The sequence below is a fragment of the Pan troglodytes genome, chromosome 13 (genome assembly GCF_028858775.2).
Source record: "Pan troglodytes isolate AG18354 chromosome 13, NHGRI_mPanTro3-v2.0_pri, whole genome shotgun sequence".
NCBI classification, from domain to species: domain Eukaryota; kingdom Metazoa; phylum Chordata; class Mammalia; order Primates; family Hominidae; genus Pan; species Pan troglodytes.
In genome coordinates this window covers 27,943,709-27,957,766 of record NC_072411.2, presented here as the reverse complement: position 1 = coordinate 27,957,766, position 14,058 = coordinate 27,943,709, and the positions used below count along the sequence as shown (strand labels likewise).

General features: G+C 45.8%; 1 protein-coding gene across 8 annotated transcripts in view; it reads left to right on the top strand.

Annotated features, from left to right (window-relative positions):
- ERCC3 (ERCC excision repair 3, TFIIH core complex helicase subunit) overlaps positions 1 to 14,058 on the top strand; it is a 36,970-nt gene that overhangs the window by 15,423 nt on the left and 7,489 nt on the right. For all 8 annotated transcript variants that reach the window (XM_016949674.4, XM_063791038.1, XM_016949678.4 and 5 more), the window contains 2 exons: positions 5,791 to 5,887; positions 7,292 to 7,409. In XM_016949674.4, the coding sequence (XP_016805163.1) occupies positions 5,791 to 5,887; positions 7,292 to 7,409 (215 nt within the window). The remainder of the gene's footprint in view (positions 1 to 5,790; positions 5,888 to 7,291; positions 7,410 to 14,058) is intronic.

Below are 14,058 nucleotides of genomic sequence, written 5' to 3'. Positions count from 1 at the left end.
GAAATGCCCACGCAGTATCCTCATCAACCCATGGCTCCACCCAAATATTTGTGCTTAAAACCTGGCTCTTGTAAAGCTCTGCCAAGTAAGGAGGAAGAGGTCTGCGCTTGCTCCTACAGTGACACAGGACTTCAGGTGCTGTAAGTGTTGCAGAAGGCCAGGCCCTCTATGGAGACAGGTCAAGCTATGTGCTATGGGTACTATACATAGGTTTTACTTAATCCTCACTTCAGCCATATAAAATGTTGTTCCCATTTTATAGAAGGGAAGACAAACTCATAGAAAGATTAAGTTTCTTAAGTTTCTAAAATTATACTTTTATTTAATTTAGAAAGACTTTTTAATCCAAGTCAACATTTAGATTATTGTGAAAAACAGCAATTCCCTGCTTCTGTTTTCCCACCCACAATTCTATTCCTTGAAGACAGCCGCTTTTGACTCTTTTTTGTTGTTTACCTTCATATTTCTTTCTTTCTTCCTTTTTCCTTTTTTTTTTTTGGAGTTACGGTCTCACTGTGTCACCCAGTCTGTAGTGCAGTGGTGTAATCACGGCTCACGGCAGCCTTGACCCCCTGGGCTCAATCAATCCTTCCACCTCAGCCTCCCGAGTAGCTGGGTCTACAGGCACGCACCACCACACCCAGCTAATTTTTGTGTTTTTTGTAGAGATGGGGTTTTGCTATGTTGCCCAGGCTGGTCTCAAACTGCTGAGCTCAAGCAGTTCCTCCTGCCTTGGCCTCCCAAAGTGCTGGGATTAGAGTCATGAGCCACCACACCTGGCCAGCCTTCATCTTTCTAAGCAATAGCTTATGTAGTAATTTCTTGATGATCAGTTATAGAAATTGCCTATTAACTTCCTACTGTAGGAGTTGAGGGTTTAGCTTTCTTACATACACCACTCTCCCCACTCCTGTTTTCTCTCCTACCATTCTCCCAATATGGGAATAGCACAAGTTGGGGGTTACTTTAATATTCAGTTACATTATTTTGACTGTGTAAGTATGTTCAGGCAGAGCTGTAGAGTACTATTACATTTTCCTTTTTTTTTTTTTTTTTTTTTTTTTTTTGAGACGGAGTCTTGCTCTGTTGCCAGGCTGGAGTGCAGTGGCGCTATCTCAGCTCACTGCAACCTCTGCCTTGTGGGTTCAAGTGATTCTCCTGCCTCAGCCTCCTGAGTAGCTGGGACTACAGGCACCCGCCACCACAGCCTGGATAATTTTTGTATTTTTGGTAGAGATAGGGTTTCACCATATTGGCCAGGATGGTCTCGATCTCTTGACCTCGTGATCTGCCTGCCTCGGCCTTCCAAAGTGCTGGGATTACAGGTGTGAGCCACCATGCCCGGCCTTACATTTTCTGTTTTGTAAATGTTTTTTTGCCTTGGAGTTAATAATTGCCTTGTCATTGTTTTTGCTTGGTTTTCTGTGCATTGAATAATTATTCCCCTCCAAAGTCTTCACATAACCATAAACTCAGTAGGGTCAGGTAATTTCTCAGTTCTGTTTTTCTGTTTCCCCAGTGGGATCCCCACCAGCACTCCATCCGCTTACTCTGTTCTGGCCTGCTTGCTGTCTAGGACTAGAGACACCACCAGCTGTTACCATGGGGTTTCCCTTGGACACTACCCCATGACTTCCCTGGGCCTCTTTGTTGTGTTTCGCACCCTGAAGTCTCCACCCTCTTGGTTACTCATTTTGATGGAGCACATGTTCCAGTAGGTTCCTGAGAGAAAGGATGTAGGAGGAGAAGCTTTGGAGACTTCACATGTTTACAGATGTCTTTACTCGACTTTACACTTGATCAGTAGTTTGGCCAGGTCCTAGAACTAACATTGGAGCTTCCAGTGCAGCAGTTTGGCAGTCTGATGCCCTTTGCTTCCTCTCAGTGTGTTGTCTGCTGTGGTGGCTGTGCGTTTTCCTTCCCTTGAAGACTGGTAGGATCTTCTCTCTTTTTGGAAATTTCAAAGTGATATTCTTAATGTTTTTTCTTTCATCGTGATGGGCACTCAGTATATCCTTTCCATCTGGAAACTCGTGTCCTTCAGTTCTGAGAATTTCTATTTTTTTGTTGTTAATCACTTTCTCTATGTATTCCCTTCTTGGAATTTTGATTCATCAGATGTTAGATCCTCTGAACAGCTTCTCCAGTTTGCTTATCTTTTTTCTACTTTTTTATCTCTTTGTCTTCTAACCCTTGTATTGAGACTTGTTAATTTCTGAGAGTTCTTTCCTGGTAACTGTTCTTGTTTTGTTTGTGAATAGAGTGTCTTCTCGGAGGCTTTGAAAACTTTTGAAGCTTCCATCTGTTTCCTGCCATGTCTCTTTTCTTCATTTTTTTGTCTTAATTGTTTTTACCTGTCTTTTGAGTCTTTCTGAGTTTTGGTAATCCTTGACTGTATTTTTTTGGTTTAAAGTCACTGAAAACCTGGCAGGCCTTTCTGTGTGGCTTAGTGGGTTTGCCAGCTTGTGGACCTCACCAGAGTGGCTGGGCAGGGCCTGGCTATTTCTTCAGGAGGTTGCCAAATGCCAGTATCTCTAGGACTTTTCTCTTGGGCTGGACGGTTTCTTCAGTGAGGAATTTTTCAGTCCCCTGGGCACCACCGTGTGTTAGGGGAAGAGGAGGGCTTGTGGAATCTTTGCATTCAGTCTTGCCTTTTCCCTCATCTCTGCCGGGCATCCCTGGAGAATAAGCCTCCAGTGCCCCACCAGTGGAGGTGGCCTGCCTGCTGCCGGCCGGACCCAACTGCTCCTCACACTCACACACCGCCAGTCCTCCTGTGCACCTCCCCACCTTCGCAGGCAACTGGTGACTAGTTCCTGAGCCCTCCTGCGTGCTGCAGAGGACACAGAGGCGGCGGGTTTTGTATCGGTCTTCCCTCCTGCTGGCTCCAGCTTCTGCTTTCTCTAGTCTGTTAGCTCAGGTACTGTGCCTGCATCTGTCTGCTTTTCAGCTTCTGAAATGTTACCCACTTCTCTCATCTGCTGTTATTTCTTCTCCTGTTTTCTTTGTGGGTTTGTGTTCTGTCACATTAGTGCCAATTTGAGCAGGGCAATGAGACAGTTCCTGTATTTACTTTGCCTTATTTAAGAACTATTCTCTCCCCATCCTTCCTCCCACAGCAATGCTCCTCCAGTCTTCTGGAGCCTCACTCCAGGGGCCTCCCCCACCTACATTTGCAGCACTCCTGAGGCTTGTGCCTTAGCCGCAGCCTCCCGAGCATCTGCTTGGGCAGGGACGTTAATTTGCCTGGCACTGTCAATTCCAAGCCAGTCTGTCACAGTGAAGGGCAGCAGATTGTGGCTGTCTCCTGTGTACTAGAATGATCATTACAATGTGTACTTTTTACCTTTTTTTGTGTGTCTCTGGCCTTTAAATGTATGAAGTAGTGTTTTTTCTTCTTGGTTTTCTCGCTTCTAAAATGATCCTGCGGGCCAGGCGCAGTGGCTCATGCCTATAATCCCAGCACTTTGGGGGGCCAAGGCAGAAAGATCACTTGAGCCCAGGAGTTCAAGACCAGCTTGGGCAATATAGTGAGACCCCACCCTTTAAAATAAAAGTGATCCTGTGGCTCTCGGGCATTGCTCCATTCTTTGCTCGTGTGTGGTGGGGATTCTCGAAGCTTTTGGCTCCTCCCAGCCTTCATAAGAAAGGCATTGGTATCACCAAAGCACTTTGCAAGAGAGGCTTAGGGTTATATGGCAGTGTGGGGCTGTGGGCAGAGCATCGTTTTTGGGATCAGACAGACTGGATGTGGGAAAGTTGTTTACCTCTGAACTCCTTTTGTACTTCGGTCACATGGAGCTACTGCCACCCAATGTGTACTGGGTCCTGGTGTCCCTTGATGGTGGGGGGTGGATTCTTGTGCCTGGCAGCTTGTAAGTATTTAGTAAATGTGACATTCTCCACTTAGAGGGTGCTTTTCCTTCTATTTCATCTGTGTGGGGGAACCTTTAGAAACTGAGGGCTCCCCACTGTGCAAGTAGTTTTTCCTGGTGATGGAGGAGGAGAAAACCACCTAAAAACCTGGGTATCAAGAGTCAGGCTGTTCTGACGAGTGGGACTTCTAACCTTTTTCACTGCATGACATGCATAGAAAATGATAAAATTATGTGGTGGCCGGGACATTCTGGATCAAGGCAAGGCAGCTTGTGACTGGGCTAACCAGAGGCCATCAGCCTGGGTGTGCAGCTGCCCAGGCCCTATCCAGCTTCCCCACAGGCAAGGGGTTTGCTCTTTGAGGCACATCCATTAATGGGCACTGCTCTGGGTGCTAACGGGCCTGGGCAGTGGAGCAGCCACTCCCAGGTTCCACCTGCTCAGGCTTCTGACCCTTGGTTTCCCACATGTAAATTGGGGAACATGAAACCTGTCTTTTACAATGCTGAGGAATCTTGGCAGGGCTGGCTGGATTTTTTTCTTTTCTTTTTCTCTTTTTTTTTTTTCTGAGACGGAGTCTCACTCTGTTGCCCAGGCTGGAGTGAAGTGGTGCGATCTTGGCTCACTGCAACCTCTGCCTCCCAGGTTCAAGTGATTCTCCTGCTTCAGCCTCCTGAGTAGCTGGGATTATAGGTGCCCACCACCATACCCAGCTAATTTTTTTTATTTTTAGTAGAGATGGGGGCTCACCATGTTGGCCAGGCTGGTCTCGAACTCCTGGCCTCAGGTGATCCACCCACCTCGGCCTCCCAAAGTGCTGGGATTACAGGTGTGAGCCACCGCGCCTGGCTGGATTTTTTTTTTTTTTTAATGTAATACTCAGCTCAATGCCTGGTGTTGGTAGGTCCTGCGTACCTGTAGTTTGTCTTCATTGTCTTTGCTGTTGTCATCATCATCATCACTGTTGTTATGATTCTTGGGAAGCTACAAAAACTGTCCACCGTCACATTCCAAGACAGAGGGAAGGAGTGTGACATTCCCAATGCTATGGGATGATAACCATTGAGTTCATTGATAGGGTTGTGCCCTTTGGCAGGGAGCTGGAAAAATTTTTTTTTTTTTTTTTGAGACGGAGTTTCACTCTTGTTTCCCAGGGTGGAGTGCAATGGCGCGATCTCGGCTCACCACAACCTCTGCCTCCCCGGTTCAAGTGATTCTCCTGCCTCAGCCTCCCGAGTAGCTGGGATTACACACATGCGCCACCACACTCGGCTAATTTTGTATTTTTGGTAGAGACGGGGTTTCTTCATGTTGGTCAGGCTGGTCGTGAATTCCCAACCTCAGGTGATCCACCCGCCTCGGCCTCCCAAAGTGCTGGGATTACAGGCGTGAACCACCGCGCCTGTCAGGGAGCTAGAAATTAAAGAGAAGTTTTTAAAACTTAGTGTTATGGGAAATCAGCACAAAAATGGCTGAAGGGCACTTTTCTCCTTTCTGCTTATCTCTTGGAGCATGCCTGTGTCTTGGCAAACAGTTGCTTCCAGCCTTTTTTTGGAAATAGCAGTGGTTTCTTTGCACCTCTCTTTGGGCTTCATGAAATGTGGAGATGCTCCTTGTATAGACTCTGTGCTGAGAGTGAGAGATGTTGAAGCAGGAAAAAGCATAGTCCAAAAAGAAAACGAAAAATGGAAAGGAGGGAATCCCGAAGAGAATGGTGGGCCTAAACCTAGAATCAGTGGGGAAGGCTGGGAGGTGCATCTGTAGCCAGTCATTTTTTTGGGTGTAACGATATTCCTACATGACGAGGGCTTTCTACTTGAGAAGAGCTAGCCTGAGCTCCTTTTTCCCTCTGATGTGTTTTCAAGATAACTGAGGCATTATTCTGTGGTCTAACACAGCTTCATTCTTCTCTAGACCCTATATCTACGGACCTACGTCTCAGGGGGAAAGGATGCAAATTCTCCAGAATTTCAAGCACAACCCCAAAATTAACACCATCTTCATATCCAAGGTTTGTGTGGCATATGGGGTGGAGGTGAGGCCCCTAGCACTCTGGGGACCTGGGGGGTACACTATGATTCCTGGACAGTGAATTCATGTCTGCTGAAGGAACTTCTCATGCATGTTTTCATTTCCGACATGTCCAGGGATAGGGGGCACTGCCTGGGGTTAGTGGAAGGAGCAGACTGAGGATTTGCATGCATCATGGATAATCTATAAAGGCTATTTGAGGTTTTTCCAATTCTTTTGGGGATGTAGAAGTTTTAAGTTGTATTTCCTTATTTATAAAAGGAAAAAAAGTTCATTTCCTACTCTGGCAAAAGTAGGCATTTAGATGAAGTTCTCTTTACAAGTTGGAGATCCTGTGTGTCGCGGCAGCCTTTGTCCTGGTTCCTGGTGTCCCTTGATGATGGGTGGTGGATGTCAGCACAGACTTGCGCAGGCCCAGCTCAGGGATGGTTTACTCTGCAATCAGAAGCTGTAGCCCCACAGTTTAGAATAGTCATTCAGATTAAGACAGACCCAAAGCACAAAAGAAATGAGATTTTACAACCGGGCGCGGTGGCTCACACCTGTAATCCCAGCACTTTGGGAGGCTGAGGCAGGTGGATCACTGGAGGTCAGGAGTTCGAGACCAGCCTGGCCAACATGGAGAAACCCCGTCTCTACTAAAAATACAAAAATTAGCTGGGTGTGGTGGCAGACACCTGTAATCCCAACTACTCAGGAGGCTGAGGCAGCAGGGTTCAGTCACTTGAACCCGGGAGGTGGAGGTTGCAGTGGAGCTGAGATTGTGCCATTGCACTCCAGCCTAGGCAACAAGAGCGAGACTCCGTCTCAAAAAAAAAAAAAAAAAAAGAAATGAGATTTTATGTGATTGTGGCTGGGCGCTTATAAGCACCAAACCTTCATGTCTGTGGCTGGGAACCTCGATGTTTTGGAGCCCCAGAGCTGAGGAATCCACCTACAGTCAGAATTCCATATGGGGCAGTTGTTCCTCCCAGGTCACATCCCACGTGTGCTGCTGGTGTCAGTGGCCAACAGGTAAGAGTATGGATGGTTTTGTGGAGACATATTTCTGTAGCCAAAAAAATGAATGACTCAAAGTCAGTCTCTGTTCAAGGGCCCTCTCATCTCTGGGCTCCTGGCACCCAGCACTGAATGTCACTGATGCCTGGTATTAATTCTTCAGGATGACTCTTAGGAGAACTCACACAAGGTCCTGGAGACCCAGAGATGCCTTTCTGAGGTTTATTGCTTCACCTCTCTCTGCCTGCATCAGATAGACCCTGGTATAAAGAGGAGAAAAGAGTGATTATGTTTCAAAATTATCTACAGAACTTATTTAAATTCTGGATCAGTTGACTTTTTTTTTTCCCCTCATGTATAAAAACCTTCCAACTTGTTTCTGTAGGTAGGTGACACCTCGTTTGATCTGCCGGAAGCAAATGTCCTCATTCAGATCTCATCCCATGGTGGCTCCAGGCGTCAGGAAGCCCAAAGGCTAGGGCGGGTGCTTCGAGCTAAAAAAGGTAAAGTGGCCTTTCATCTTCTGTTGCAGGAGGTCACTCCTCTTAAACCACTTCAGTTAGGAAAACGATAGGGGTGAGAGCTGCCATGTGCCCTGGGGCTAAATAGACTGGAGGGAGGGAATCCCAAAGCAAAGACCTAGATCCTTATGGCCCATCATTATTTCTCATACCTTGGGGGTGAATATGCAGGTGTTTTCCATGACAGTGGCACGGAATCCACACAGATGTGTTCTGTACACTGTGCAGCTGTGTTGGTAGATGGTGAGAGGGAGCCAGGGCAAGGCAGTGCTTATGGGGTAGACGTGGAAGGGAGAAAACAGAGCTGGGCCACCAGTGTAAGTGGAGGAGCTGGAAGCTGCTTCTGGAACTTGATCAGGAGGCAGGGAAAGGTTTGGTAGGAGCAGCTTGGGCAGACACACAATGGGCACGTCATTCATAACCTGTGCAGAGTGCCGCCCTGGTGGCAGCTTGCAGCAGGGGCAGGGCAAGCTCAGTGAGTGAGGAGGTGAGAATCCTCATTGCAAAGGCTTTTTCTGAGGAGGCGTGGCACCCCTGTGCTTGCTTACTGCAGTAAAAGGGCCCAGACCGCCATTGTGGACATGGCAGGGACTGACACTCTTGCTAAGAGATGGCTGTGTCTGTCTTACTGGGACCAGGGCACATCCTGAGACAAGGACACAAGCCCTATCCTCAAGGAATCTGCTTATTCAAGGAGGCATCTGGACTGCTAGAATGTTTGAAAATGACAAGATTAGTGGGCATCTGTTGGAACTGTACTGCGTTCAGATGTGTTTAAGAAGCGTCTAGTAGCTTGTATTTAAAATGGAGATGAGGCAGATAGCATGGACTAGAAATAGCATGGACTCAGGCACCAAGCCAGCTGTGTCACCTTTGGCAAATTATTTTCTCCTCTGAGATTTGGTTTTCCCATCCAAAGTGGGGGTGACAATCCTGTCTTGCCAAGACTGCTGTGAGGATTCAGCTTATAAGTCATAAAATGTAGTCGGCTGGCTGGGCACAGTGGCTTACACCTATAATCCCAGCACTTTGGGAGGCCAAGGCAGGAGGATAGCTTGAGCCCAGGAGTTTGAGACCATCTTGGGCAATGTAGTGAGACCCCATCTCTACAAAAAATAAAACTAGCTGGGCGTGGTGGTGTGTACCTGTGGTTCCAGCTACTTGGGAGGCTGAGACAGTAGCTTTTATAAACTGACAGGACTATGATCTGCTAGCAAATGTGAACATAATTCATTACTTATTCCTTACTCTAATTTGAAAACTCCTTTATTGATTGATTGATTGATTGAGACAGAGTCTTATTCTGTCACCCAGGCTGGAGTGCAGTGGCACAATCTCGGCTCACTGCAACCTCCATCTACTGGGGTCAAGTGTGATTCACCTGCCTCAGCCTCCCGAGTACCTGGGACTACAGGCGTGCACCACCACGTCCAGCTAATTTTTTTTGTATTTTTAGTAAAGACGGGGTTTCACCATTTTGGCCAGGCTCGTCTCTAGTGATCCACCCACCTTGGCCTCCCAAAGTGCTGGGATTACAGGTGTGAGCCACTGTGCCTAGCCTTAAAAACTCCCTTAAATGTGAATAGAAGGCCAGGCGCGGTGGCTCATGCCTGTAATCCCAGCACTTTGGGAGGCCGAGGCAGGCAGATCATGAGGTCAGGAGATTGAGACCATCCTGGCTAACATGGTGAAACCCCGTCTCCACTAAAAATACAAAAAATTAGCTGGGCATGGTGGCGGGCACCTGTAGTCCCAGCTACTCGGGAGGCTGAGGCAGGAGAATGGCGTGAACCCGGGAGGCAGAGCTTACAGTGAGCCGAGATCGTGCCACTGCACTCCAGCCTGGGCGACAGAGCAAGACTCCGTCTCAAAAAAAAAAAAAAATGTGAATAGAATTGTTTTCTTTCTCAAAACACTGTTTAACATAAGACACTTGGCTCCTTTCTTTGCATCTCTGAGCTCTTGTAAGATTCGAGAAACAATTACATTCAAGGGCAGTATGCTTAACCTACTGACATTTGAACTACAAAGCAAAGATGTTCAGATTTTCCTGAAGGATCAAGTCTTTCAGGCCACAGAATTTTCTGTCCTAGTTTCTTAATACAGTAGTCCCCCCATATCTGCAATTTTCCTTTCCACATTCGATTACCCATGGTCAGCTGTAGTCTAAAAATATTAAATGGAAAATTCCAGAAATAAACAATTCATAAGTTTTAAATTACACACTATTCTGAGTAGCATCCATGATGTGAATTCTTGCTTTGTGCGGCATATTCATGCTTAAATTCTCCCCACCCATTAGTCACTTAGTAGCCATCTCAGTTGTCATGGACTGTCACTGTATCTCAGTGCTTGTTTTCAAGTAACCCTTATCTTACTAATGGCCCCAAAGCACAAGTGTAATGATGCTAGCAATTCAGATATGCCAAAGAGAAGCTGTAAAGTGCTTTCTTAAAGCGAAAAGGTAAAAGTTATTAATTTAAGCAAGGGAATAAAAATCATATGCTAAGGTTGCTAAGATCGAGGGTTAGAATGACTCTTCCTACTGTACAAGATGATCATCCCCAGAGCACATAGCCGTCAGACTTTCCAAGGTCAATACAAAAGAAAGAATCTTAAAGACAGCTAGAGAAAGGGTCATATAACTCATCATGCTAACAGCAGACTTCTCAGCAGAAACTTTACAAGTCAGAAGAGATTGGGGGACTGTTTTTAGCATTCTTAAAGAAAAGAAAAGAAATCCTGGCCGGGCACGGCGGCTCACACCTGTAATCCCAGCACTTTGGGAGGCCAAGGTAGGCAGATTGCTTGAACTCAGGAGTTTGAGACCAGTCTGGGCAACATGATGAAACCCTGTTCCTACAAAAAATACAACAATTAGCCAGCTGGGTGTGGTGGTGTGCACCTGTAGTCCCAGCCACTCTGGAGGCTGAGGCAAGAGAATCGCTTTAGTCTGGGAGGCAGAGGTTGCAGTGATCTGACATCTCACCACGGTATTCCACCTTGGGCAACAGAACAAGACCCTGTTTAAAACAAAAACAAACAAAAAAACAGGCCAGGCGCGGTGGCTCACACCTGTAATCCTAGCACTTTGGGAGGCCGAGGTGAGTGGATCACCTGAGGTCAGGAGTTCAAGACCAGCCTGGCCAACATGGTGAAACCCCATCTCCACTAAAAATACAAAAATTAGCCGGGCGTGGTGGCAGGTGCCTATAATCTCAGCTACTCAGGAGGCTGAGGCAGGAGTATTGCTGGAACCCAGGAGGCAGAGGTTTCAGTGAGCCGAGATTGCACCATTGCACTCCAGCCTGGGCAACAACAGCAAGACTCTGTCTCAAAACAAAAAAACAAAAACCAAAAAACCATAGTGAGACCCAGTCTCTTTAAGAAAAAAAATAAAAAAGAAAAATCCTAACCAAGAATTTCATATCCTGCCAAACTAAGCTACATAAGCAAAGAAGAAATAAAATCTTTCCCAGACAAGCAACTGCTAAAAGAATTTGTTATCACCAGACTGGCCCTACAAGAGAGTCTTGAGAGTTCTAAACATGGAAATGAAAGAATAGTGACACCTGCTACCACAAAAATACACATAAGCACATAGCCCACAGACCCTGTAAAGCAACTACACAATCCAAACTACAGAGCAACCAGCTAATGACACCATGATAGGAATAAAGCCTCATGTCTCAATATTAACCTTGAATGTAAACAACCTAAACACCCCACCTAAAAGACTTGGAGTGGCAAATTGGATTAAAAACAAGACCCAGCCTTCTGCTGTCTTCAAGAGACCTCTCTCACATGTAACAGGACTCATAGGTTCAAAGTAAAGGGATAGGGAAAAAAAATCTATCACACAAATAAAAAAAAAAAGAGTGGGGCAGGGGGTCACTATTCTTGCATCAGATAAAAGAGACTTTAAACCAGCCACAGTAAAAAAAGGACAAAAAGGTCATTACACGATGATAAATGGTTCAATTCAACAAGAAGACTTAACTATCCTAAATATATATGCACCCAACATTGGAGCACCTAGATTCATAAACCAAGTACTTCTAGAGCTAGGAAAAGGCTTAGACAGCCACACAACAATGGTAGGAGATTTTGACACCCCACTGACAGCATGAGACAGATTATAGAGGCAGAAAACTAACAAAGAAATTCTGTACTTAAAATTCAACACTTGACCAATTGGACACCCCATTGACAGCATTAGACGGATTATAGAGGCAGAAAACTAACGAAGAAATTCTGTACTTAAAATTCAACACTTGACCAATTGGACCTAATAGGCATCTACATAATTCTCTACGCAACAACCACAGAATATATATTCTCATCTGCCCCCAGAATATACTCTTAAGATTGATCACATGGGCCTGGTGCCGTGGCTCACACCTGTAATCCCAGCACTTTGGGAGGCTGAGGCCGGCAGATTGCCTGAGCTCAGGAGTTTGCAACCAGCCTGGGCAACACGGTGAAACCCCGTCTCTACTAAAATACAAAAATTAGCTGAGTGTGGCAGCATGCGCCTATAGTCCCAGCTACTCGGGAGCCTGAGGCAGGAGAACTGACTTGAAGCCGGGAGGCAGAGGTTGCAGTGAGCCAAGATCATGCCACTGCACTCCAGCCTGGGGAACAGAGCAGGACTCTGTCACAAAAAAAAAAAAAAAAAAAAAAAAAAATTGATCATGTGTTTGGCCATAAAGCAATGTGAGACTTTATGCTCGACTTTATTAAAGTCTCAATAAATTCGGCAGGGTGTGGTGGCTTACGCCGATAATCCCAGCACTTTGGGAAGCCAAGGCGGGCGGATCACGAGGTCAGGAGATCGAGACCATCCTGGCTAACACGGTGAAACCCCGTCTCTACTAAAAATACAAAAAATTAGCCGGGTGTGTGGTGGCAGTCGCCTGTAGTCTCAGCTACTTGGGAGGCTGAGGCAGGAGAATGGCGTGAACCTGGGAGGCGGAGCTTGCAGTGAGCCGAGATCGCGCCACTGCACTCCAGCCTGGGTAACAGAGCGAGACTCTGTCTCAAAAAAAAAGACTCAATAAATTCAAAAAAGTCGAAATCATACCAAGCATGTTCTTGGGTCACAGTGGAACAAAAGTAGAAATCAGTACCAGGAAGAACTCTCAAAACCACACAATTGGCCAGGCACAGTGGCTCATGCCTGTAACCCCAGCACTTTGGGAGGCCAAAGTGGGAGGATCATTTGAACTCAGGAGTTCAAGACCATTCTGGGCAACATAGCGAGACCTCATCGCTAAATAAAAGAAAAAAGAAAAAAAAAACCCACACAATTACATAGAAACTAAACAACTTGCTCCTGAATGACTTTTGGATAAACAAATTAAGGCAGGAATCAAAAATTATTTGAAACAAATGAAAACAGATACAACGTACTAAATCTCTGGGGTACAGCAAAGGTATTGTTAGGAAAGTTTATAGCACTGAACACCTACATCGAGAAGACAGATTTCAAATTAACAATTTGAGATTTCACCTGAAGGAACTAGAAAAATAAGAACAAGCTAATCCCAAAACTAGCTGAAGAAAAGAAATAACTAAAATCAGAGCAGAACTAAATGAAATTCAGACTCAAAAACAATACAAAGGATCAATGAAATAAAAAGCTGGTTCTTTGAAAACATAGATAAGGCCAGTCGCAGTGGCTCATGCCTGTAATCCTGGAACTTTGGGAGGCCGAGGTGGGCGGATCACAAGGTCAGGAGTTCAAGACCAGCCTGACCAACATGGAGAAACCCCGTCTCTACTAAAAATACAAAAATTAGTCGAATGTGGTGGCGCATGCTTGTAATCCCAGCTACTCAGGAGGCTGAGGCAGGAGAATTGCGTGAACCCAGGAGGCAGAGGCTGCAGTGAGCCAAGATCGCACCTCTGCACTCCAGCCTGGGTGACAGAGCGAGACTCCGTCTCAAAAAAAAAGATAAATAAGATTGATGGACTGCTAGTTAGATTAACAGAAAAGAGAAGATCCAAATAAGCAGAATCAGAAATGACAAAGGTGACATCACAGCTGATCCCTAGAAATACAAAAGATTCTCAGAGACTTAAAAATACCTCTGTGCACACAAACTAGTAAATCTAGAGGAAATAGATAAATTCCTGGAAACATACAACTTCCCAAGATTGAATCAGAAATTAATTGAAACCCTGAACAGATCAATAAGGAGAAATTGAATCAGTAATTTTAAAAAAAATATGGCCCCAGGCATGGTGGCTCACACCTCTAATCCCAGCACTTTGGGAGGCTGAGGCAGGTGGATCACCTGAGGTCAGGAGTTCCAGACCAGCCTGACCAACATGGTGAAACCTCGTCTCTACTAAAAATACAAAACTAGCTGGGCTTGGTGGCGTGTGCCTGTAATTCCATCCACGTGGAAGGCTGAGGCAGGAGAATTGCTTAAACCCTGGAGGTGGAGGTTGCAGTGAGCTGAGATCGTGCCACTGCACTCCAGCCTGGGTGGCAGAGTGAGACTCTGCCTCCAAAAAAAAAAAAAAATCTACCAACTAAAAAAGTCCTGGACCAGATGTATTCAGTTCTACTGAAACTATTCAAAAAAATTGAGGAGGAGAGACTTCTCCCTAACTCATACTACGA